The 25,333-nt window shown below is 31.8% G+C and overlaps 1 protein-coding gene across 1 annotated transcript in view; it reads left to right on the forward strand.

Annotated features, from left to right (window-relative positions):
- The first annotated feature begins 18,594 nt into the window (after positions 1–18,594).
- LOC129223189 (NADH-ubiquinone oxidoreductase subunit 8-like) overlaps positions 18,595–25,333 on the forward strand; it is a 38,180-nt gene continuing 31,441 nt past the window's right edge. Inside the window, 2 exon segments of the mRNA XM_054857758.1 lie at positions 18,595–18,680; positions 22,500–22,559. Coding sequence (XP_054713733.1) covers positions 18,641–18,680; positions 22,500–22,559 — 100 coding nt within the window. The 5' untranslated portion in view covers positions 18,595–18,640.

Genomic DNA, 25,333 nt, shown 5'->3' on the forward strand with positions numbered 1-25,333 from the left:
TATTAATGTAGTATGTGTGTCCGTATAAAAATTGTATGTTTTCAGATATGCAGTAAACATGAGTAAGAGTAGAAATAAAAATGTTTTAACTAGACAAATTCATACAAGTTTTCACAAATATTCATTTATGAATATGGTCGAATTTCGACCACTGGGCGAACACTACTTATTAAAAAAAATACCTACTTATTTGCGACGCGTTATTGCAAAATTTCGTGGGAGAGCCTGTAGAGGCTTCATGGCTCTCCGAGGAAGGTGTGCATTTTGGGAATCATTACCTGCATCTTTACTAAAATATGCCCCTAATACATTAATACGTCCAAAAGTGCTCACGGTGGTAGTCCTGGGAATTAAATACAGTGATATAGAGTCGATTCTCTAAATGCAAGATTTTGCCATCTAGTGTCGCTGCGAAACATTCATAAGTTTTCATTACTTAAGTATCCAATTACTTGCGACGTTTTTGCAAAATTTTGGAGGCACCTTTGTAGAGGTTTTGTAACTCCCGGGAGGAGGCGCCTTTTTTTTTTTTTTTTTTTTTTGTAAATAACTAAAAAAAAACTTTTTTCCCCCTTTTCTGGTGGAGGCGCTTTGGTGAAGGGCTCACCAGGACACTACCGGTGTCCTGGCGGGCCATGCCACCCCTGCAGGGATGGGGGGGGAGGTTTACGTTTCCAGAAACCCCTTGAAATATACAAATACTAAAAAGACATTTTATACTATTTTTGGTGTTGTAAGGGGGGAGGGGAGTGGTTCTCCTACAGGAGTTTTCGAAATTGAAATTCTAAAAATGCGATCTTAAATTAGATTAGGTGACATAAGTGAGGAGAGTGGGGATCAGAGGTTCTCCTCTGGGAGTAGGAGCAGTTCCACTCCCACAGTATAATATATTAAAACATGAAAATAAAATACAGTCGACTCCCGCAACAACGCGATTCGACTTACGCGAAACGGCTACAACGCGAATGTTTCACGAGAAACGAATTTTAGAGTTAACGTGAATTCCTCGCCCACAACATGAAAATTTTCAGCAACAAACAGATCAAACTCAGAACTCTTTCTTCTTCTTCTTCTTCTGACGAGTTGACTGATGTGCTGTCATGAGAAGACTGATAAAAATCTGATCTGGCAGAATAAATTAACTTCATTTTTTAAGTTATGAATTTATACTGTACCTTTTGCACAGTACTATTATAGTGCTGCATTTTATTACTACAAACCGTACATACTGCATTGTTTTATTTTATGTTTCTCTCTCCCATTGATCATTGATTTTGTGCATCGTAACAGTATTTTATGTTGAATGATACAGCTTTTTTAAAATAAAAATTCAGTTCTTTATGAAAGAAATGGTAATATATAGTTAAGAAATGATTTAAAACTGTTTGAGAGGTGTTTAGAAATGCCTAAAATAATTGGGCGTGCTTATACAAAATTTGTATACTAACCCTTTTCCAAACGCGATATTTCAACTTACGTGAGGGGTCTTGGAACGCATCCCTCGTGCAAGTCGGGATTCGGGTGTAGTTAAATCACAGTTTACGAATTAGTAATGCATTAAGAATAATCAAGTGCTAATGAACCAAGCATAAAATATGAGAGAAGAAAAGAAGAATATAACTAAAATTATAATTAAAAAAAATATGATTCATATACTTAAAAACGCATTCTAGATATCTGTGGTTTGGTTAGGGGTTGAAGAGATTCTGAGGTTCACTTCCAAAATTTTTCAAAATTGAACTCTTTAAATTACAAATGTAGGCAATCCATGATTCATAATAGTAACTTTTAGAGGACCAGCAATTTTTCGAAATTAAAGCTCCAGAAAAGTATTTCTCGAAGACTTTCAATGATGTTAGGGAGGGAGGAGTTCTTCCCCAGAAACATTTAGAAACTCAAACGCTCAAAACAAAATTTAGGCCGATCTTGAACGATGTTGGAGAAAATGAGAGGTGAGAGACCCTCCCCTGGAAACTTTTACAAGTTTTTTTTTTAAAACGCGGTTTGTAGACGATCTTTGGTATTATTAACAAGAGGAGGAGAGTTTTGGAGGGTCGCATATTAAAAAGGGAACGAAGAATGATTACATAGCACTGCATAGAGCTAGGTTAAAACTTACATCTAACTTAGTGCTCAATCATTAAATGTATAACTTTTTATCGGACACTTTTAACACATATCCCTTTCCTTGCCCCTGTGGGGGAAGTAAGCACACGAGCCCATTATGCTAAACGAACCAAATATTTGGTAAAGACTTGATATTTTTGAAATTTTCGTGGGGTGGCAATGCCCTCCCTCTGACATTGTGTCCGTTTTTGGTAGACTTCACACAAATTACAATGAATTTTTTTTTTTTCAATTTAAGCTAGGAAAATGGGTTTAAAAAACTATACTTAAACTTCCTCAATGTGGTTTAATGGTTCACGAGCGTTGTTTTTACATTCTTGTTAGACTTCGATGAATAATATAATAAGGCTTTCTTTACATTTAGCTCTAAAAAAGAGTTTTGACTATTTTTGAAACTTTTTCAGTGTGGCCATGACCTCCCTCTCATTGTTTTCCTTATTGTTAGACTTGGTATGCATATGAAGGGATTTTTTTTTTTTTTTTTTTTGCATTTTTGCTCAAAAAAAAAAAAAAGGATTTTTAACTATTCTTGAAATTTTCTCAGAGGGGGACATGGCCCCCTCCTTGGATCCGCTCATGGAACCATGCCGCTCCATGTTCCAGTCAACTACTTTTCGACTCGGGTGGCATGGAATCTTGTCAGCGCTGGTAAGTCCCCAAGAACGATGGCATACCTCCCTCTTCTCCTATAAAGAACTGACTAAGACTTCTAAAATTTTCAAAGGCAGCTGGTTGCCTGGTAGACAAACTTTATGTAAATACTCCTGAAGAAATTCTCCAGAAAAAGAGCATGATCATTTCAGTACTGAATTGAAAACTAGACATGAGTTTTTGACGAATGAAAAAAATAATAATAATAATAATAATACTAAAATAAATCATCCTGACAAAATCCTCAAATGGTCACTAAGATGACGTCTCAGGCACCGAGTAAACTGGCGCTATAGGGCCCATCGGAAAAAAAAGGTTTTAATTATTAATGAAACTTTTTTTTAAGTAAAATATACGCTTTCCATCTATTTTCAACAATTTTATCATCTTTTGACTCATTTTCAGCGCTTAATTTTTCTAAAAATAAAATTAGAGGCGTCCCGTGGACCTCACATTGAGGGGCTCTCCAGACGTCAAACATGCGACCATTATGGGACACGTAGGTTTTCTTTCTATCCTATTTACAGCGCTGCCTATTGTTACTTTCCGTTCCCAATTTATCAGCAAAGAAACGACGTTAGTCAGCACGAGAATTTTGAGTATTAATAAACGCACGTCGTTTCTTTAATATAATTTTAGGTTTAGGGAAAGTCTTACTAGAGTCCCTAGGTAAAACTAGAGAGGTAAAACTAGAGTCTCTAAGTGCCGATTTACACGATTCCCGCTTTCGGACATGTGACGTCATTTTGAGCTCGAAAACCAGTTTTCGCGCCTCCAAAACCTGCCTGACTTCGTCGGGAATGGGTTGTGGATCGTCCACAACTCCAAGTCAGAAAAGCGAAGTCCGACGTGCGATGATTGGCTATTGATGTCACATGCTTTCGTTTCTATGGTAACAATAAACCTTCTAAAATCAGGGAAAAGGTAGCCATCTTTGTGTCTACGGCAATGGTTTTGATGAAGTGAATTTCAAAGTGTAACTTCGAAATTGAACAAAGCTACGCAAATCATTGATAATCGCGCGAAACGAATGAGCCTCTTTTTTATGAAGGACCATCATGCACTGGAAAAAAAAAGCGATTTTAAACATGCTAGGAACTGCAGCGTAGCATCTATACGAATTAGCTGGGTATTTCTTATCGGCAGGATCATTTCTGTATATTCTGTCATAAGAATTATCTTGCTGGCAAAAAGAAGATATTATTGTATTATTCTTGCTTATGGAGGCAATGAGAAGATTTACTAGATTTTCAATGTTACACCCGAAACCTTTTCAAGTAAGTACCATTGTGATTGTTTATCATACAAATACTTTGTGATATTACTTACACATAGTATGTAATAAAAATAATGACATTGTTTTCATTAGTAGCTAGAAGTGTTTAAACAATGTTTTACGCAATATTGTAATAGCTTCATATCATAACAAATGAAGAAATCTTTAAATAATTATCAACCAAATGTTGTAAAGTCACTTTTTTCTTTGCAACTTCCAAGTAGGTACATATTCTCAATTATGGGACCGCTTATAGTTCAATGGATTCTTTTAAATTTGCTGTGTTTTATTCTAGGGCATAATTGTACGTAACTTATTATGGGACATAATACTATATGTACTAGTTATTGTAAAAAAAATATTCACGACAAATTGTTATGTGCTGAATCAGTTCATGATTTGGCTGGGCTGAAGCTCTGTTCCACTCCTATTTTTAATCAATAATTGTACTTAATGATGAAACAACAACAAATTTTGGCAAAATATTCAGTATTCAGCTGAAGATAAGGAATGAATTTTAACTTAATGTTCAGTATTCAGTGCATCCCTAGTTTTTGGTTTATGCGGTCTTTTAAAAAAAATTCGAATTTTCGGAAAAAAGACACAGGTATAAATTTTACATTTAATGATAATGATAAAAAATAAATACAATGTGTACAAGTTAATTACAACTTTTTTCTTTAATTTCCTGATAAATATTTTCCATGAGCATTCAACAGGAGTTGAAAAGAAAGTTATTACTCATTTGATGGCTTCATAATAAGAATATTGAATGCAAAAACTTTGCTCGATATCTTTCTTTCCAAAGCTACATCAACATTGGAAAAGGATAGGCGCAGCGGCGTACGCAGACAAATCAGTTCGGGGGGGGGGGGGCTGAGCTCGAAAGTCTTTGAGCTGGGGGGGGATAATGAACTGTAGCTAAAAAAAGTTCATGTATCGCTTTTCTGATATCAATACGAATGTAAGATTTCAAAAATACATCATAAAAAAAAATTGTTCTTTATTATAATTTTTATAATTAATTTTGAAAATTTCGGGGGGGGGGGGGGGCTGTAGCTTTATCAGCCCACCCCCTGGGTACGCCACTGCATAGGCGTTACTTGCGAGCGCCAAACTAGAGTGAAAGGTGGATGGACGAAAGAAAAATAATCTCAATGCATGTTACGCATGTTCATTTTAAGCTATATTTATCTGATATTTTTCTGTTCGTATACAGGAGGGGGGATCTTCAAGGTTTTTTTTTTTTTCTTGCCATCATTGAATAAAAAATGATCATCAATATCTTTTATCTGACTAAAATTTCAATGTTAAATAGTTTCTTCTCACATCCCTCACAATTAAACCTCCGGTTTTGCTAATCAACTTAGCTGAGGGTAAAATATTTATCTTCGTGTTTGTTGTTTTTATATTCAATTCCTTTGGTGTTTGCAAGTAGAGGGAGTCCAAAAAAAAAAAAAAACCCTAAAGATACATTTCTGAACATTTCTATAGTGCAGACTGTGTCATGACCTCCCAGTAATTTCCCATCCATAATCACTTCTTTGAACACCAGACAAGGTGGTCGGTAAAACTAGCATTTGTAAAAACCCAACTGGATTTTTAAAGAATCACCTGGATTTTTTCAGGTAACTTTTAAATTTTGGTTTCTTTTAAAATTTAAACTGATTATTTTTCAATTAAATCATGGAAAAAGTTAAATAAATAAACAATAAATGTAAAATCTATATATCTAAACAAAATATGATGTATGTTTGTGACTGCGTGTGTTATGTCCTCTATACAAATCCACAATTAGGGTCAGATTTTTGCCAAATTTGTCACAAAGGTTGATATCTTTTCCCTTTGATACTTTTAAGAATTTACATGAGGGGTTTCATCTCACGGTGGACAACCATGGGAGGGGGGGTTCCTTACACAAATACAGTTTATCAAATCTTGTGCAGAGGTTGTGTAAATGCTTAGGAATACACATAGGAGGGTTTTCGTCTACCTATGGGGAGAACGCCCCATAAGAGATTTTCCTTATACAGCTCCATAACTTACAACAGATCTTTGCGAAATTTGGCGTCTTTCCGTGATTTTTAATTTGTGGTAATTCCACTGCTTCATGTTATCATACATAAAAAATACAGTTGGTGCATTTGTATTATTATTTAGATGTGCGTAACATTTATGTACTGTGGACAATAATTTAGGTTAACATTTTAGTTCCGAAAAGTAATGACTTGACCATAATTACTCAATTCCCCTCCCCCTCCCTTTATTTCTTTTACTATTTGTGTATTTAAAAAAAAAATTGGAAGGACTACATATTTGTTTTAGATATTAAATTCAATGCCTCTTGTAACGGTTCCGTGTTTTAGAGCTTTTGATTTCACCGGAAATGATTTCAGTTTCAGGCAGAGTTGGCAAGGTTTTGGACATTATGGTAAAAACCCTGGTTTTTACCGTCCTGTCCAAAACTATATTTTTATAAAAATTGTATTCTGTGAGAAAACATCAAAAACAGAATAAAATGTATCAAAGTAATGTTTTATATTGAACATTTATTCAATGAGAACATTCAACTTATTTATGCAGCTGGTTTTAGTCTAGTTACATGGAAGTTGAATTCTTTATTAAAATTGCAATTTGTATGCATGGGTTATTTATTTATTCATTTTTTATAATAGTAACCAAATTTCCCTATGTTTATGCATGTGTGCAAATAAAAGCAGGGTTGGCAAAGTTTTTACCATTCTGTTCAAAACCCTCGAGTCCTAAAGTGTCGAAAACTATTTTTGAGAAACTCGATTTTGTGAGAAAATATCAAAAACAGAACAAAATGTGTCAAAATTATTTTTTTGACTGTTAAATATATTTATTCAATGTGAACATTCAAGTATAAATACATATGTAACTTATTTATGCAGCTGATTTTAAGATACTTAAGTAAAAATTAAATTCATTGAAAATTTCAATTTGTATGCAAAAGTTTTTTTTTTCCCCCCATAAACCAAATTTTTCAACATTTATGCATGCGTGCAAAAGAAAGATTTCAAAATATAGCACAATAATTGACATAAATGCAATAAATTACAATTTTGTGTAGTTACAGAATGTATATATTAAAAATATGAACTAAAAAAGAATAACCCAAGTTCTATAAAATAAGTGTTAGTCATCAATTTCTTGTTCTTAAATCTATGATTTAAAAAATAATTTTCGTTAAAACATCATATAAAAGTTATTTGCAAAAAACCATTTTTAAAAAAATGAGCTTTTTTTTTTGCACCTAAATATTTCACATTTAATAACATTCCTTTGTGTTATAAATGGAACTGAAATTAGTTGTCTTGGTAGTGTTGAGAATTTCTTTTCATAACTCTACCAACTGTTACATAAGGAAGTTTTTATGTAATAGTTATTAGCAATTTTTTAAGTAAAAATTTTTTTAAATGAACATTTTGGAGAAAAATATTATCAAATACTCATTAATATCTATATTTATACATTGCGAATATTGCAGTAAATACGAATGATTAAATTACACCCCTTTAGCAGTAGCATAGTTTTGGACATTTTAAGACAGTTTTGGACGGTAAAAACCACCTGTCCTGTCCTAAACCAGTTTCGAACTGTCCAAAACCCAACCCTGGTTTTAGACTTTAAAAAGAAATATCCTCTACTTCAATTTAGAAATCTATTCAGCACTCTGTTGTCATGTTTTGACACATATGAAACTTTGAATAATTATTTACAAATTTCAGATAAGAGAGATATTAAGAGCAGCGACAACTTTGATATTTAAAATATTTTCTTTCTCCAAAAACCCATTTACACATCTAAAGCAGGGCCCAGCACGAAAAATCACACCTGGGTTTTTTCGAGCAGGCATATTTGGAAAAACCCACTATCTCAATAAAGTAGGTTTTTCAAAATTTTGTTTTATTTTGCAACATTTGCTTCAGAAACAAACTAAATATTGATCAATACCAAGTGCAGAAATCGACATCTTGCTTTATGGACAGTAAATCAAATATTAGAAATTTAAGCTGCACATTAGCCGTTTCCCATTTTTAAAAAAAAGAACTTATCAGACTAAAGTAAGCAATAATTATTTCAATCAAATTCCAAGATTTTTTTTTTAATTGTTGGGGGAAAATGCTTTGATTAACTGAAACTGGCCATCTTTTTTTTAACAACAGCTCAATGCAAGGTTTCCAAGAGAAAAAGTCATAATTCAAAAGTCAATTCCGATCACCCCTCCCTTATATCCGCCCTTACTCAAAACAACTTCGAGATGAAGTGATAACTAATTCCTGCTCAAAGGTAAAAACGTACACTGTGTTCCAAAATTAAATATATACATTGCTTTCCTTTTGATACATTAAATAAATGCCAAACGCATTTTTTCAATACTGCATTTGTCTATAAAACCTCACCCCAGGAGTTAACTAGAATTTTCTTGAACGTTAATGCATAAAGGCGCTCAAAAGACATTTGCACGACGGCTTCGATCAGGCTTGGTGCGGGCCTGCAAACACATAGATTTGTACATGTGTTAAATGTAGCCTTCCCCCCCCCCCCCACCAAAAAAAAATATTTCAGCACCACTGTTATTATTATTCCACAATAACATGCAAAGCAGTTCTAAAAAAATATACTTTTGATACATCACTACAAGCATTTTATTATACAGTGAAACCTCTCCGAGAAGCCACCCCTTCGTTCAGTGAAAATGTGGACACAGAAGGGGTGGCCATTCTTAACAGTTTTCATTATTGAACTCGAGCTGTACTACGAATTATATAATTCAACACTTTTTAATGATGTTCCAAGAAAATAAAGGGGTCAACATACACAGGCTTCACTGTATCACTAAATGAAAAAATGCTCCTCATCGAGTTCTGAAAATGTAATAGCAATAACACAGCAAAAATTATCAACTGTTGTTTTCCGAGCGGCTATCAGAAAGGAAAACTTTTGAACACGAGGACAGTGGTGTTCCCATAGGGTATATTCCATGTACGCCGTATACTCTCAAATATTTTTTAGACATATAGCGTATACCCTCGAGTTTCAAAAATTTTCATATAAAGACATATTACGTATATCGTCGCCTCAATGCAACACTAAGCTATTCTACTGTTGCTCTGAGGCAATGATATGATCGCATACACATATTGTGCGTAATGGATTACTGGGAGTATACCCTCAGAAAAACAGATGGGAACACCACTGATTGAGAATAATTTGCAGCAAGCCAAAAACCTCATTTTTGAAATAGATTAAAAAAAGCAAATAAATAAATGTATGTTTCAGTATTTTAAAAATTATTTTATTTATGAAATCCTTGTGCAATTTCAACTTTTCATGCATACAACAGCAGCATGGTGTGATAAGATCCTAGAACATAGACCATTCTATTTTTTAAATTAATCTTTGAATTTCAGGAGAAGGGGGGGGGGGATCGCGGGAGGGAATGCCTGTTTGATGAACCCAGAATATCTTCTATTTATTTTTTTAGCTTGGCTTAATTGTGCACATGTTATAAATTGAATATGCACAGAGATTTAAAAAAAAAAATAAAAATAAAAAAAACAGCGGTAAACCGCGAAACACGGGAAAGCACTGCTTGGCAAATTCAGAATTTTTTACTTCTATTTTTTAGTGTGGCTCAATAAAAAAGATTAAAAAATAAATCACCGCTATCCAAGACATGTTTTCTAAAAAAAAAAAAAAAAAAAAAAAACCCTTCAACATTTACGGAAAACACTTCATTTCTTTAACAATTAAAAAAAGAATAATAGGAAAAATAACAGAAGATTCAACTGAAACAAATATAAACAAACAGGAGCAGACCCTTCTCAATGAAGCAGACGCCCTGTCAAAACACCGAACCGGTTACGAAATTTGCATACACTTCCCGCTTTCCGCCTTCGTGTAAATTAGAGTCCCTATATGAAAACGTAGTTTTCAGAGTTGCGACAACAGCTACGCTCGGAAAGCGCAACCGGTTACAGGAGGAAGATAGGGTTGCCGCCGAGTTGCAAGATTGGCTCCTTGCTCGCTTTCGAGTTTCATTTAAAAAAATAGTCGCAAACGGGAGCGGAAAGACTGGCTGAAACGGCGGGTTCTGGTTCTGAAAGGATGTAAGCACGCGGATTCGAAAATGCATGCTGTTCAATAAGTGAAACGCTCGATTTTTATTCAAACATTAAAAAAAGACAAAATGGCCCTGTGTTAGCAGAATTAAGAGCAGATATTTTTTTCTTAAACCTTATTCTCTTTAATACGATCAATTTTAAATTAATCAAAAGATTCCGAGACAACGAAAATTATATTATAATTTTAATTGATTCATAATCAATGAAAGAATAAAGACTGATTAAGAAAATGAAAATAAATAAGCAACAAATAACGAACATAAAAAAATTGCTTGTTTTTGCTACATTAAATTAAACTTTATAAAGATTTTTGAACATAGAAATATTTCTTATATTGATATCAAAAGCATTACTTATTTTTTTTTCTATAAAAGGAAAAATATACAATTTTCTGATTTAAATGGAACAATGCTTAGCATTAGCTTAAAAATTCTGAAAGGAAATATATGCCTGGAATGCCCACCTACGGGGGGGGGGGGGCTGTTAGGGGTGTGGCACCCATGTATATGCAAAGGAAAGTTTGAAAGAGGAATACTAGAAATATGTAGAAGCTTAAAACAAGGTATCCTATCCAGGCCAGGATCTATACATTTTAGGCCTCCCTGCAACAAAATCAGTATAGCCCCTCCCCAGAGGCCATCAGTGTATATTTGTAACGTTAAATAAGTCTTAGTGCTAGGTTTTGTCAATTTTTGTCTTTAATTTCAGAGGCCGTTGGACCCCTTAAGACGTGGGCACCCCACACAGCGGGGATCCTATCTCGCCCCAACCCACTCCAAAAAAAAAAAAAAAAAGAGATTCAGAACCTCTGAATATTTTAATGGTTTATGAGCACACCTAGTTAATAGATTAATTTGTATAAAGTTGAAAACTGAAATTATATTAATCAGAGGTCATTTTTATTTGAAACTAGATGCAGATAGAAATACTCAGAAATAAATTGGGAAGTTAAGGAGGGGGGGGGTGTATTTCGACACATTATATTTTTTCAACATTCTTATATGCATAAGAAACAGATGTCTCCATTATTTTATATTTATTTCTTGAAAGTACACTATCTATTATTTAAAATTTTCAACAACATTTTTATACTAAAACAAAACTAGAATGAAAGGTAGTAAGATAGTAGACATTTTTTTAATGAAACAAAATTAAAACAATTCAGAGCACCAAAAAAGGACTTGTACTTATTTTGAATTTTTATGACAAAGCAAAAACTAAAAATTGAAAACAATTTAGCATGAGGAAAACTCATTTCTTTCATGCTAAGTTTTCAGATCAATAGCATGATCTTATTGTTGTAATCTTGTTGTTGTTGTAAACAACATAGATCTCTGTTGTTCAATTTACTTTTTGGTGTTATTGTATCTATAAACTTTATTTAAAACACAAAATTTTCAGCATTTTCATCTGAAAAAGAAAACATTAGTTTAATTAAAAACTTCAGTCACTAATGGGCTAATCTTCAAAAAGTGCAACTTTGCTATCACATGCCTTTTACAGTTATAACTACGGAATAATTTATTATTTTTTAATTTCAGCAAAAATATATCCATTTAAATCAGCCGACAGTTTTTTTTTTTTTTTTTTTTTTGTAATAATTTTTTTTTTTTTTTTTGGTTTGCAGCATGTGAATTCTCACCTCCATGTGTTAGAATTTAATTGATTTAAAATAAATAAAGAGATAAAAAAAGGTAAGAAAATGAAAATAAATAAATGAACGACAGATAATGCACATTAGAAATTGCTTGTTTTTGTTTCGGAAAGGCAAACGTTGTAAAGAGTTTTAAATCTAAAAATATTTCCTGTAACCATCTGAAACGCAATATCACTAATTAAAATGGTTTGCTATAAAAAAAAAGGCTAATTAAAATTGCATGTTTTAGTTTACCCTGTACAATTTTCTGATTTAAATGTGATTAAGTTAAACACTAAAATATAAAATTTGAAAGATAAATATGCAAAGAAAAATTGGAAGGTTCAATACTAGAAATAGGTAGATGGTCAAAACGAGGTAACCCCTCCCTCCCCCCCCCCCCAAAAAAAAGAAAGAAAGAATACCAAGAGCCTCTAAATAATTTAGTGGTTCAGTAGGCACTCTTGGTTAAAATATTAATTTGAATAAAGTTGAAAATTATTACTTTAATTTGATGTAGCAGAAATATTCAGAAATAAATTAAGGAGTTGAGGGGTGTAATTTGAAACATTACTTATTTTCAACTCATATGAATAAGAAACAAATGTATCTATTGTTATTTATTTTTCTGCATCACATCATGCATCTATTACTTACATTTTGAACAATATTTTCAAATCAAAACAATATTATAAAGAAAAGAAAGTAGACACTTTCTTAAAGAAACAAAGAAAAAAATCATTCCCAGCACCAGTAGAGGACTTGTACTTATTTTCAATGTTCGTGGAAAAGCAATGTTTACATTTAATTTTGACAGAGATTTTAAATACAACTTAGCATGAAGAAAACTCATTCATTCCATAGTAACAGTTCAGGTCATTACCACATAAAGATTACAAAAGTCTCTAATGCTCAATTAATTTTTTTGGTGTTGTTACATCTGTAAACTTTATTTCAAACATAGAATTTCTAACATTTTTACACACAAAAAAAAAACAGAGAAAATAAAGACATTTTTCTCAATGAGGCAATTAAAATCAAATTCAGGGTACCAAAGCAGAATTTGTAGTTTTTATAGATTTTGGGCAAACTATTATTGTCAATAACTGCTTAAGTAACAAAATAAGCAAAGATTAATCTTTGTGTTTTCTGAAATGCAATGTAACTTTAAAATATTCACATGTTCAAAATGTGGCTATTATTATCAAATTTTTAAAAATTCTTTACTCCAAAGTATCATTTCCTAAAACTAATAACTATGGACAAAACACAAGTTTAATCAAAAATTTCAGTCATTTATAAGCATAAAGAAAATAAATTTTGTTATAGGCTTTACTCCCATCTACTCAATTAGGGAGTTTCGATTAGACAGGGCAAAATATACTGATGCTTGTAATTTATTTTCTTTTATACTATTTGTGAAGTGAATGTTTGTGAAAAAAAAACCCTTGATTGAAATAAATTGGATTTTTTGTTCAGAATTTTTCATATAGATTGCAATTCCATTCATTACCCTGTATCATGGATGGATGAACATGACCTATATTCCAACATCTTGAAAAATGCTTCCAGAATTTAATCAGAAACAGAGAAGGTGCATTGACAGTCGGAAGTGGACTAAGATAACAGTTGCTACCTATCCCTTTCAAAATTGGAGTTATTTGCAGTTATTCAAATCCAGTCCTGTAGATTAAGTGGGGAGAAAAATCTCTTCTTGAGAGGGGGGGGGGATTTCTGGATAACTACACAAAGAGAATAAGCATCAATGAACTGTTCATTTAATGCTGAAATAAACAAACCTAAATATATCTTTCATAATTTTATGTATACCTTAAATTACTTCAATTGAATACTGAAAAATTTATTAAAAATCTAAATTGAAAACAATATTTTTACATGACAAACAAGCATAAACCTTAAAGCATTTGTTTTACAAAACAAATTCAAAACTCTAAATTTAGAGAATCAAAACAGAATTCCAGCTATTTCTCAATTTCTGTTGCAAAATTGTTTGTTTTACCTCTTTACATTTCAATATTATTATACAAATGAATGATAATAAATATGATAATAAGCGTGACAAATCAGAAATACAGCACTGTTTGTATGAAGAAGATCAAAATTTTATTTAATTACACTATTTAGCATTTAAACACAGAATTTTTGTTGGTTTGTGTGTCATTGTTGAAAGTCCAAAGACCATTTCGGCAACAAATTTTCTGATGTCATCAGCATAATAAGAAGCATAAGAAACATGAATGGCATATTATGTATGGAAGTTTATTATTTTTTAAAACAACTTCATTAGTTTTGATAAAGCTGTCAAGCTAAGAAAACTTGGAAAATGATTTCTGGACATCCTTGTAAACTAAATATTGGAGATCATTCTATTGTACAATTCTTTAAGGGAAAACAGTACAATACTATCATGAGTTTTTTAGAACATCTGCATCAGGGCCATTCAGCTAGTAGTTGAGCTTTCTTCAAGTTGCAGAATATCTGGAAGAAACTTAAAAAACATTAAGGGCAAATAAATTTAAAAGCAGAAGTAAAACTCTTCAAATGTGCTAAATCATCAATATGGCTGAACACAATTGGTAGGAATGTTTTTTTAAACTAGTTCATAAAATTATAAATGGAAAATAAATAAACACACTTTAATTGAAATAGAACTGTATTTCAACTACTTTGCATTAAGTGTGTTGTAAAATTTAATTTCAAATAACAGGGTGTGTTTTAAAAACACTTGAAAAAGTAAAACACATATTACAAGGGAATATTTTACCTAATTCATCAATCTCTTTTGACTAGCATAGATTGTTTTTCATTTAATTATGTACATATTTATTACTGTGCATCATCTTTGCTCTTAAGAACAGGAATCATCAGTTTATGATGACTAAAATAAGTAATGAACGTTCCTGATTCTAAATTTTTTAGGAACCGTGAGAAAACTTGCTTGTTTTTTCTGCACCTTACTTAGGAATATCAACAACAAAATTGTAGGGGGAGGTGGGGCACATTGGACAGTGGGGCATGTTGTACGGGTTCCAATTATTTGAATATTAATATTTTTTAATTTATTTTTTGACAAACAAATAGCTCCTATGGTCCTACAAATCCTATAATGAAATCAGATGGTAGTTATATTGAACAAATTTGATTTCAGAAAGTGTTATTTCAGCAGTCCTCAGTACTTTTCAGAAAACTATGAATTAATTTTTTTAATGGTTTTTGTCAAGATTGCGAAAAAAAAAATTGCACTCCTGTCTTTACATGACTTCAATTTTTTCAATTTTTCAACTTCAATGAATTCAACTTTTACATGAATGCCACTACCAAAAAATGCCACGCCATCAAAGCGCTTACTTGTGATTGTGATTGGAAAAAATGTGAGTGCATACTAAAGAAATTAACCATAAACTGTTATTGTTTGTTTTTAATATATAAATTTAAGTGAAGTAAAAATACAGGGAATGCAATATACTGATGCTTGAATTTAAATTCTTTAAAATAAAGCACCATTTTTTAGCAAATTCATTTATCTGTACCTGATATTTTAGCTGGCCACATGAATCAGTTTTGAAAGCCGTATGTTGGGCACCACTGTTTTAGAGCATTTGAATTCCCCTTAATTTCAATGTTCTATTTCCTGACAAAAGTATTGATTTTCTAAATACTTCAACAAATTAAGATAAGCTCTGATAAATTGAATATTTATTTATATATATATTTATTTCTATGAGTGGTTGAAATGAACTCGGATGCAATTGAATTACTTTTAGAATAACAACAGCATAAATCATCATTTTCACTTTTTTTAAGTTACAAATATCATTAGATTGAATCAACTGTATAGTACAACTATAGGGCATTCGTTCTCCTTACTACATGCCGTACGTACAGTACTGGTTTATTTTATGTCTTTCTTTCCCATTGATCATTGTTTCTGTGCATCATAGCAGTATTTTATGTTGAATAAAACGGCTTTTTTTAAAAATACAAATAAAAATTCAGTTCTTTATGTAGGAAACAGTAAGGTATGGTTAAGAAAAGGTTTTTAACTGTTTAAGGCTGTATTTACACGTGTCTAAAATGATTGGTTATGTTTATAAAAGTTTTTACACATACCTTTTTCCACAACGTGAAATTTCGACTTACGCGAGGGGTCTTGGAACGCATCCCTCGTGTAAGTCTGGACTCAACTGTATATCAAAATATCGGATATTTTTGAACCCTGATCTTTACAGATAATCTCAAAACCCCACGATGACAGCCTTTATTTTAAAATGCTATTCCACACTAGTTAAAATTTAACTCCACATTAATTGAGATAGGATTATTTAAAAATCATTTTCCCACCAAATATCGAAATTTTTACGAACTTGATGTGGGGTGAGAGCTTCATGTACTTTATCTTTCTGCTGATCTAGAAGAGTAGAATTCTTCTAAAGTTTGATTCCAAGAAACAGGTTGTGTCATAATGACACACGATAGACGTGAAACATTTCAACTATTCATCAAACACTTTTGAACAGATTGTGTTTCTTATTCATATTTTTACATAAAATTATATACATGTGTCCACTGATAATGATCATCTTCTTCCTTCTTAAGAAGAGAAATGATCTGTTTACGATTACCGAAGTATGTAATAACAAATGTACATATTGATCTCTGCGCTGCCTGAACGCAGTACATGCAACCATACAAAATGAGAAAGGAAGCGAGAAGGGTGTAATGTCTCACTTTTCTCCAATACCTGAAGGCAAGCAAGCCACTGCTTTCCTTCTAACCGACATTGCTTATCCCCACCACATTTCGTCACACAAAAAGGAAGGATCATAACTTCAAAGCCCTCGCGTAAAAAGTTTCACTTAAAAAATCTTTGATTCAGCATTTTATCATAAAAGTATTGATATTTCAACCCGCAAAATTTTAAATGTACCCAATTTCTGACAAACAAGAGCTGGTTGGGAGGACTTTTACAATCTTAAAAACCCATGATAACGGTCCTGATCTCAAAGGTAATTCAACACTTGTTAAAACTTAATTATGTATCAATCATGGCCATAATTATTTAAAAATAATTTTCTCAATAAAAATAGAAATTTTTACTAACCTGAAGCGGGGTGATAGCATGTACTTTATTCTTCAGGTGATCAAGAAAGAGTAGCACGTAAAGGAAATAACTAGGCAACCTAAAAATTAGTAAACCCTAATAAGAGCATAATAAAAAGTACCAACACACTACTTGAAACGAACTTAGAACATCTCAGTTTTCTGTTTATGATGGAACACACAGCGAGTGACATGCTTGTTGAATAAAAAAGAGTAAATTACCAAAATAACCAAAACTGCCTACAATTCATTAAATTTTTAATAAAATAGTGCATTTTAAATTGGCTCGCTCAACCTAAAAAATCAAAAAATCGATAAAAACTGCCGTGTGTCAAGCTAGTGTTCTACTTCAAATCCACTTCAAACGCTTTGGCAAATTCATGTGGTGACATTAATTTCATAATCGAATTGACATTTTTTTAAACAATTTTTAACTAATAAATATTTGGCAGAAAATCATAAAATCGTTTTTCTTAAATCTAAACGTTATTAAAAGATACTGCCAGCAAGCATTGAAAGTTCTATAATTTATAAGCATTTTATTTCCTCTGCATCTCCTTTCAAAAAACAAAAATTTGACACTGTAAATACTTACGTTGCATAAAGAGAAGATTTAACTTGGAGTTTTATAGCTTGAAGGAATATTAAAAACGATACAAAATTTTTGTCAATGATCAGGAAAAATAAAAACCCTGAAATTAAAACATAAGTTAAAATGGGTTTTAATATCAAGTCACATTTATTAAAAAAAAAAAAAAAATTCTGCAACATACAGCATTTATAATACAAATCACAAGTTAAGACATCCTCATGTACATCACAAGTGTATGTTTTGTTTACTTCCACTCGTCGCCAAGCACGAAATTGATCGCGCCAAACCGAATACAGAGATCTATCGTTAAAAAAATTTAATTTACACAATTTAAACTTTTGCCTTGTCTTAAAGTTGTTTTTCAATAATGTTGTGATTCGATTAAATGATTTAACAGGAAAACTAACTATAAAAGACCCAAATAAAGTGTCAGAAGGGAATTTTAGCACACCGGAACACATGTTCTTGATATAATTACGCGATAGTTAAAGAAATAGGAATGGACTCACTCAAGTAAAGCTACACACTTATAATTTGAACATTGTAGAACAGTAATATGAGCATTAAAATCTTGGACTCACCTTTAATTTTCCAGATTCTGGGTTTTTCTACAGCACTGTCATACGCTCCATGTTAATCCTACGGGAGAAGAAGAAACACTGCCTCAGGCGGTCTTCGACCAATAGGAAAATGATACCGCGTTGTCGCAACTCTGAAAACTACGTTTTCATATAGGGACTCTAGTGTAAATGAGCAACGATTTTCCTCTGACTTGTGACGTCACATGTCTGCCATCCCATGTCCGAAAGCGGGAATCGTGTAAAAGGGGTCTAAAGGGACTCGTGGTAAGACTTAAGACATAAACATATAATTACTTCAAATATTTTTAATTTATGAGTAAATATGTTTCAAAAATGTCTTTTAATGATTTTTTTAGACGTTAATTTGTTTTTATATTCTTCTAAAATGAAGGATCGTTTTTTGTTTCTGTGCTTTAAATCTGTAACGGAACCGCAAGCTTAAAATGATGGAAGAACTGAAGTGAACTCAAATGCGCTCGTAACCTTGACTTGATGTAAACAAAAATGGCCGCGATTGTCGGAGTTTTAAAAAGTGGAGTTTCAGGTATAAAATATGTTAATAAGCATTTTTCGTGCTTCAAAACAATGGATAACTGATTATTTTAAGTTATTAACTATGTTGTTATGAATTTTATTATGTTTTATGAATCAGCAAGAATTTCATTTCAGCTTTTCACTTGTTTACATTTTATTGGTTCGAAAGTTTTAAAGTTTGGAGTTATTGTTAGTTCTACTTTTTGTAGAGTGGAATGTGAATCTCACATTTAGCAGTCAGAGGGTACAATGATAAATCAAGTATAATAGTCACATTTACAATGCTTTAATGCTCCAAAATTTTGCTTCAATGTGTTGGTAAATTTTTAGAGAACAAACACATTATAGGAAAAATTTTGTCTGTTCTTATTAATTTTCGTAATATTATGGTCATATAAAAAAAAACTTTACTTGAAGAATAAAATTCCATATTAAATTGCTCCAATCTATTGTGCAGAGTATTTTTAATTTTAGCAGAACTTACATTCACATATATTTTGTCGAAAAATATATTTTCTTCTTGTTCAGTTTGTTTAATTAACAATTTAAAGTGAAGTGTTGTTAAAGAGGAAATTTTTCTTATGAAAGCAAAGTTTCATCGTTTTAAATAAATATTTTGATTCTTCTAAGAAGAACTTGCTAAAAAAATTATCATGTTTATTGTCAATCAAGATTAGATATGTTCCCCCCCCCCCCCCCCCCCTTTATTATGCTCTCGAAAATCGCTTGTCAATATGTGACGGGTGAAAATTTTTTCTACATTTCAACGAAGCAATTGCATGTTTGGTGATATTTTAATAGTTGAAATTTTAACCCTGACTCCAGTGGATTAACCCTAAACTCTAGTAGATATTCATTGTTGACCCCTTTTTCGTTTTTGCATTCCCCTGAAATGACACAGTCTTACCTGTAAAACAGTTAAGTTACCAGATCCAGTTCAGCCTTGTCACAATAAAGCCTTTCCCTGCATTTTAAACATTAACAAAATATAATCAATTATCATGCCGTGGAGCGAGTTTCTTTGTTGATGACGTCAGGAGTGTTACTCAATCATTGGCTATTATACATATGAGGATAGCTTTTGTTACTGGGCCATTCTACAGTCAAATTATGTTTATTTAAAACTAATTTTTTAACAGATATTATATTATGTTGGGAACTATGAAGATTTCTTTTCAGGGGGTCAAAATGACCAGTGCCATGTTTCTGGGTATATGAAGACCATCGTAATTCTAGAGCAGAGGTCTGTCCAGGATTTTTCACAGGGTCCGTTTTTTGTGAAAAATCAAATAATTTTGTGAAAAATGAATTAATTTTGTGAAAAATCAATTTCGCAAAAAAAAAAAAAAAAATTTTTTTTTTTGAACGAAATTTTAGAATTTAGAGATGGCACAAACTGCATCATTCAAACTTAAAGTTAAATGTTTTCCTCTTCTATGTTGAGAATATCATTCTGGGGTGTTTTTCTACTATTTGGAGGAGGGGGGGGGGGCGGCATCGCTCTCTCAAGTATCAATAGTTATCTATCATTCTACATTATGGTAAATTATACTAGAAATACTTCTGCACAGTATTTAAAATAATTGTAACAGAAAAAAAAATAAATAATTTGAATTTTGACATCTTGAATTCAAATTATGTTTTTCGCAATCACGAGTGTGTGTATGTAGGCGTGTGTGTTTGTGTGGGAGGGGGTATGTGTGTTTGTGGTGTAGGGGGTATGTGTATGTTTGTGTCTGTGTGCTGGCATAAGTGTGTGGGTAGTTGTGTATATGAATGTGTGTGTGGGGGGGGGGTATGTGTATGTGTGTGTAGGCATATGTGTTTGTGTCTGTGTGCAAGCATGAATGTGTGGGTAGTTGCATGTAGGTGTGTGTATGTGTTTGTGTGTGTGTAGTTGTGTATGTATGCGTGTGTGTGTAGGACATGGATGCAACCTGGAGACGGCTTTCGCTATAGGAGCAGCATCGTGAGGACCCGGTCGACGGCGACGCTGCAGAGGGTGGCGGTGGGAAAATACAATCAAAGGACATCAAAACAGTCAAATGAAAGCAATAAGCAATCGTGATTGCTCAAAAAAAAATCAGACAAGTGTTCAGCATTTAATCTTTTGATCCATGACATTCTTAAAAAGCACAGAATTTCGTTTAAAACTTATAAATTCCGTGATTTTAATGAAAATAAAAAGAGATTTTATTTGTTTACCTCTTAACAAAGAGTACTAAACATTAAAAATTCGAAAAATAGGATTCCCATAGCGGATGCTAAGAGATCGCAATTCTCAAAGTGAAGGCATCAAAAACGGCTTGTAAAAGAAATATTTTTGATAAATTTATTTAAAAATTGCATTTTAGAGTCCTATGAGAAACATATCATTAATATCTGTGGACACAGTTGAAGCAAAAAAAAAAAAAAAAAATTAAACCATCAATTCAGCATTTCAATTTTTGACTCATAAAAGAAAATGGAAATTTGCTTTAAAAACTTCAACTGAGAGTTCTAACAAAAATAAAGAGACTTCATTTATTTGCATCCTAATAAAGCAAAGGTAGCTTGAAAAAAAGAACAAAATTTGATTCTCATATCAGATGTTAAAAGGTTGCATTTTTCAAAATGTAGACATCTAAAGAAAAAAAAAAGTAAGTAAAATAGTTTATTTAAAGTTAATCATCCTTCTTAGCATCAAAAAATCAAACCCATATAATTTTCTCCCAAAATAACAGTTAAACATCGCACTGCACCGTAAAAACGCAAATATTGACAAGCTGATAAAATTATGAGAATATTTTCTAATCAAGTTATTGTAAAGGGCTAATGCCAGACACTAAGTGGAGATAATTTTGAAATTGGTAACCCTATCTGAAGTGATCATATTTTCCCCCCACCCTTACTATTCCTTTGCAGTTCTAAATTCATTTCACTGATATATATTAATATTAATTAAATCATAAGTGCTTACCAACGCCTTTTCCGAAAAGTTTACAACAACACCGCTGCTAATTAGCTGTGATAAAACAAACAAAATTATTTAAAACCAAACTTATTTCTTTCCAAGAAACAAACAAGCATTATATTTATTTGGCAATAGCAATTATTTATCGCTTGCAGGAGCATCACAAGAGTGCCAATTTTTCTTTTCTTTGCAAAATTAGCAAATTTTGTATAAGCTGATCCCTGTAATTTGACTTTCAAAAAGGTTCCAAAAATTATCGGTTTTATACACGGAAATATGCGTTATTTTGCTTTCAGATTTGCTCTTTCAATAAACAATTTGAAAGATCCGTTCTTGTTTATCAGAATTTTGTGAAGGGTCCGTTTTGGTTGATCGGGATTTTGTGAAAGGTCCGTTTTGGTTGATCCGATTTTTGTGAAGGGTCCGTTAACGGACCCAAATATCCTCTGGCCAGACCCCTGTAGTGTTAAACATTATCTTCAAAATCTGTTGATAAATTAATGAAAAAAGTTCACCCTTTGCTTTTATGATTACATGATTGAAAGAAAAAGCATTGTGCAGCAAAAGATTTTTTCTATACCCACTGTACATATTATTTTTCATTCCTGCTAGTTTTTAATTTTGTGTGCAGATATACTTTATATTTTTATCTTACTAAGCCTATCAGTGATTATTGATAGGGAGGCAATGCATAACATAAACAAGCTGGTTTAATTTTCATAACTTCAATTACTAATCAAGCTCAATATACCCAATAATATTTTTGCTAACATGACAACTAAAGCATAGATGTAACTTTTTTTTTCTAAACATTTGATTCTATATGTTCAGAGATGAGAATATAATTAAATATTAATAAATTAAACTTCTTTACAGCTAAGCAAGCATTACAGTTATCAAGATGTTTTACTTATTCTGCATCTCGTTTCAACTATAGTAAGTGATCTATAATAGTTTGTTTAGTATATTTTAATGTAATATTCTTAGTTGCTTTGATCTTGTTTTCAGTGATAATGATGAAGAAATGAAAATATTTGGTTTTGATTAGTTTCTTTTTATGCAGTAATTAAAATATGCAACCATATTTCACCTAAACACAATTTTTTATAGCCAGCTGCCGATTTGAAATATTTTTTAAAAAATTCTGAAAAAGTTGCACCTGAATCAAATACATGGGGGCACAAAGCTGTCAACAACAATTTCTCATTTTAAACTCTGCTGCAGTGCAGATATGACTTTTACACTTAGCACGGCAGCTTAAACCATTTTTTGCAATCATAAAAACAAAGCCTATGTCCTAATTTAAAGTGCAAAACTTTTTGCCTATCCTTATGTAACTTCCTTATGTAACGGTTGGTAGAGTTATGAAAGAAAATTCACAACCAGGACAACTAATTTCAGTTGCATTTATAACTCAAAGGAATGTTATTAAATGTGCAATATTTAAGTGCAAAAAAAAAGGGGGGTACAGATGTGATATACCCCCCCCCCATTTGGCGACATCTGATTTTTTGCACAAAATTGAAATATTTTTCTCGCCAATGAGGCGATAACTTTTTAAGCATGGCATCCCTGGCGAAATTAACCCATGTTTCGCAACCCGAAGGCAATCTTGTTCAAACTTGTTTACATGGGTTGTTTACTCGGTTTCACGCAGGAGAGATAGGTGTTGTTTCGTGCAATATACCTTACAGGAAAGCTTATTTTGTGTTAGTTTAAATTCAGTAGTTGTGTTTTGAAGTAAAAACATTAGAAAATGCCAGTTTCTTCAAACTTGAACGTTAATTAAAAGTTAACTCCAACGTGGTGTGTATCTGTAACGTGCCATTGTCATATAATGTATTGTTTTAGACTGAGTGTGAGGATTCATACCATAAAAAGGTAAGTTCTTTATTTTAGAATTAAAAAAAAAAACTCACTTTCGAAATTCTTTGTTTTTACAAATCCTTGAGGGGTTCTTGTAGTTTTTAACTTTATTTTTATTGTATGTAAATTAATTTTACAAAAATAGTACTGTTATTTTGTTCTAAAAGTTAATTCTTATCGATGCCACGAATTATTTAGACATTCTATGAACGTGCCTTCTTTAGGTACTGAATTCCTGAAAATAAGTTGACAGCATTTTATAAAAACATAAAGGTGTTCTTTTATGTAAAATATAATAGGTATTTTGAAAGCATGTCTGGATAGCAAATAAATGTATGGTATTTTTGTATTGTTTATGTTTAGGATGGTTCTGTTGAGGCATTTTTACTTTTCATACATCATACCTTTGAGTAACTAAGCGCGTTTTTGGCTGAAATAGTTATTGATTTTGGGTAAGTTTTCCGCTTTAAACATCGCAATTTGAATCGCTTTGCTCTTTTTTAGCAGAGTATGAAAAAAGTTTTTGTTCGTGCATGTTGGAAAATAGCTTTTATTTCTATGGTACATATTTATTGGTGAGCTGTTATAGTAATTTTTCAATTTAAGCATTTTAAATACTTTCTAGTAATTGTTCTTTGTGTACAAAAACTTTCTAGTTTCTGGTATTTTTGAAGCATATATTCGTGATGGTTTTTGTTGTTGTTTTATGTTTTTATATTGTGTTCTGAAGTGCTTTGATCATGTTTTTTTATCTGATTTTTTCCTGTTGGCGCTAAAAAAGCATCGCTAAGAACGATGTATGACATATGTCGTCATACATCGTTTTCTTGCCGACGCTTTCTTGGTGCCAACAGAAAAAAGTCGCCAAGGGTGGGGTATATCACATCAGTTCCAAAAAAGGTTTATTTTTTTGATTTTTTTACAAATAAGTTTAACATGATATTTTAACTTTTTTTTTTAAATTATAGATTAAAAAACAATAAATTGATAATTAAATATATGCACTTAAAAAAAAACTTATGCTATTGTTTTTTTTTAATTCATATTTTTTAATATAAATACATTCTGTAGCTATAAAAAAAATATAATTTATTGCATTTAAGTCGATTATTGCACTATATTTTGAACACTTTCTTATGCAGACATGCATAAAAGTACAAAAGTCTAGTGACTTATATAGAAAAAAAAATCTCATGCATACAAATTGAAATTGTTAATGAAGAGTTCAACTTCTACATAACTATATTGAAATCAGCTGTATAAATAAGTTACATATATATTTATGCTTGAATGTTCACATTGTATAAATATTTTTTAAAAAAGATACATTTTGTTCAAATTGATATTTTCTCATGAAATATAATTTCTCAAATAATAGTTTTGGACTCAAAGGTTTTGAACAGGACTGTGTGTGTGTAAAAACTTTGCCAACCTTGCTTTCATTTGCACACATGCATAAATACGGGGAAATTTGGTTACAACTATCAAAAAAAGAAAAGAAAGAAAGAAAATTAAGTCATGCATACAAATGGAAAGTTTTAATCAAGAATTAAACTTCTATCTAACTAGATTTAAACCAGCTGAATAAATAAGTTGAATGTTCACTTTGAATAAATGTTCAATGTAAGACATTACTTTGATACATTTTATTCTGTTTTTGATGTTTTCTCACAAAATACAATTTCTGTAAAGATATAGTTTTGGACACAAATATTTTGGGCAGGATGGTAATAGGCGGAGTTTTTGCCATGGTTTTTTACCCTATTGTCCAAAACCTTGCAAACCCTGCCTTGGAGTAATAAAGACCAAAGTTGAATCATCACCTGTTTCTGTTGTACACATTC

This window comes from Uloborus diversus, chromosome 1 (assembly GCF_026930045.1).
Source record: "Uloborus diversus isolate 005 chromosome 1, Udiv.v.3.1, whole genome shotgun sequence".
Lineage (NCBI taxonomy): Eukaryota > Metazoa > Arthropoda > Arachnida > Araneae > Uloboridae > Uloborus > Uloborus diversus.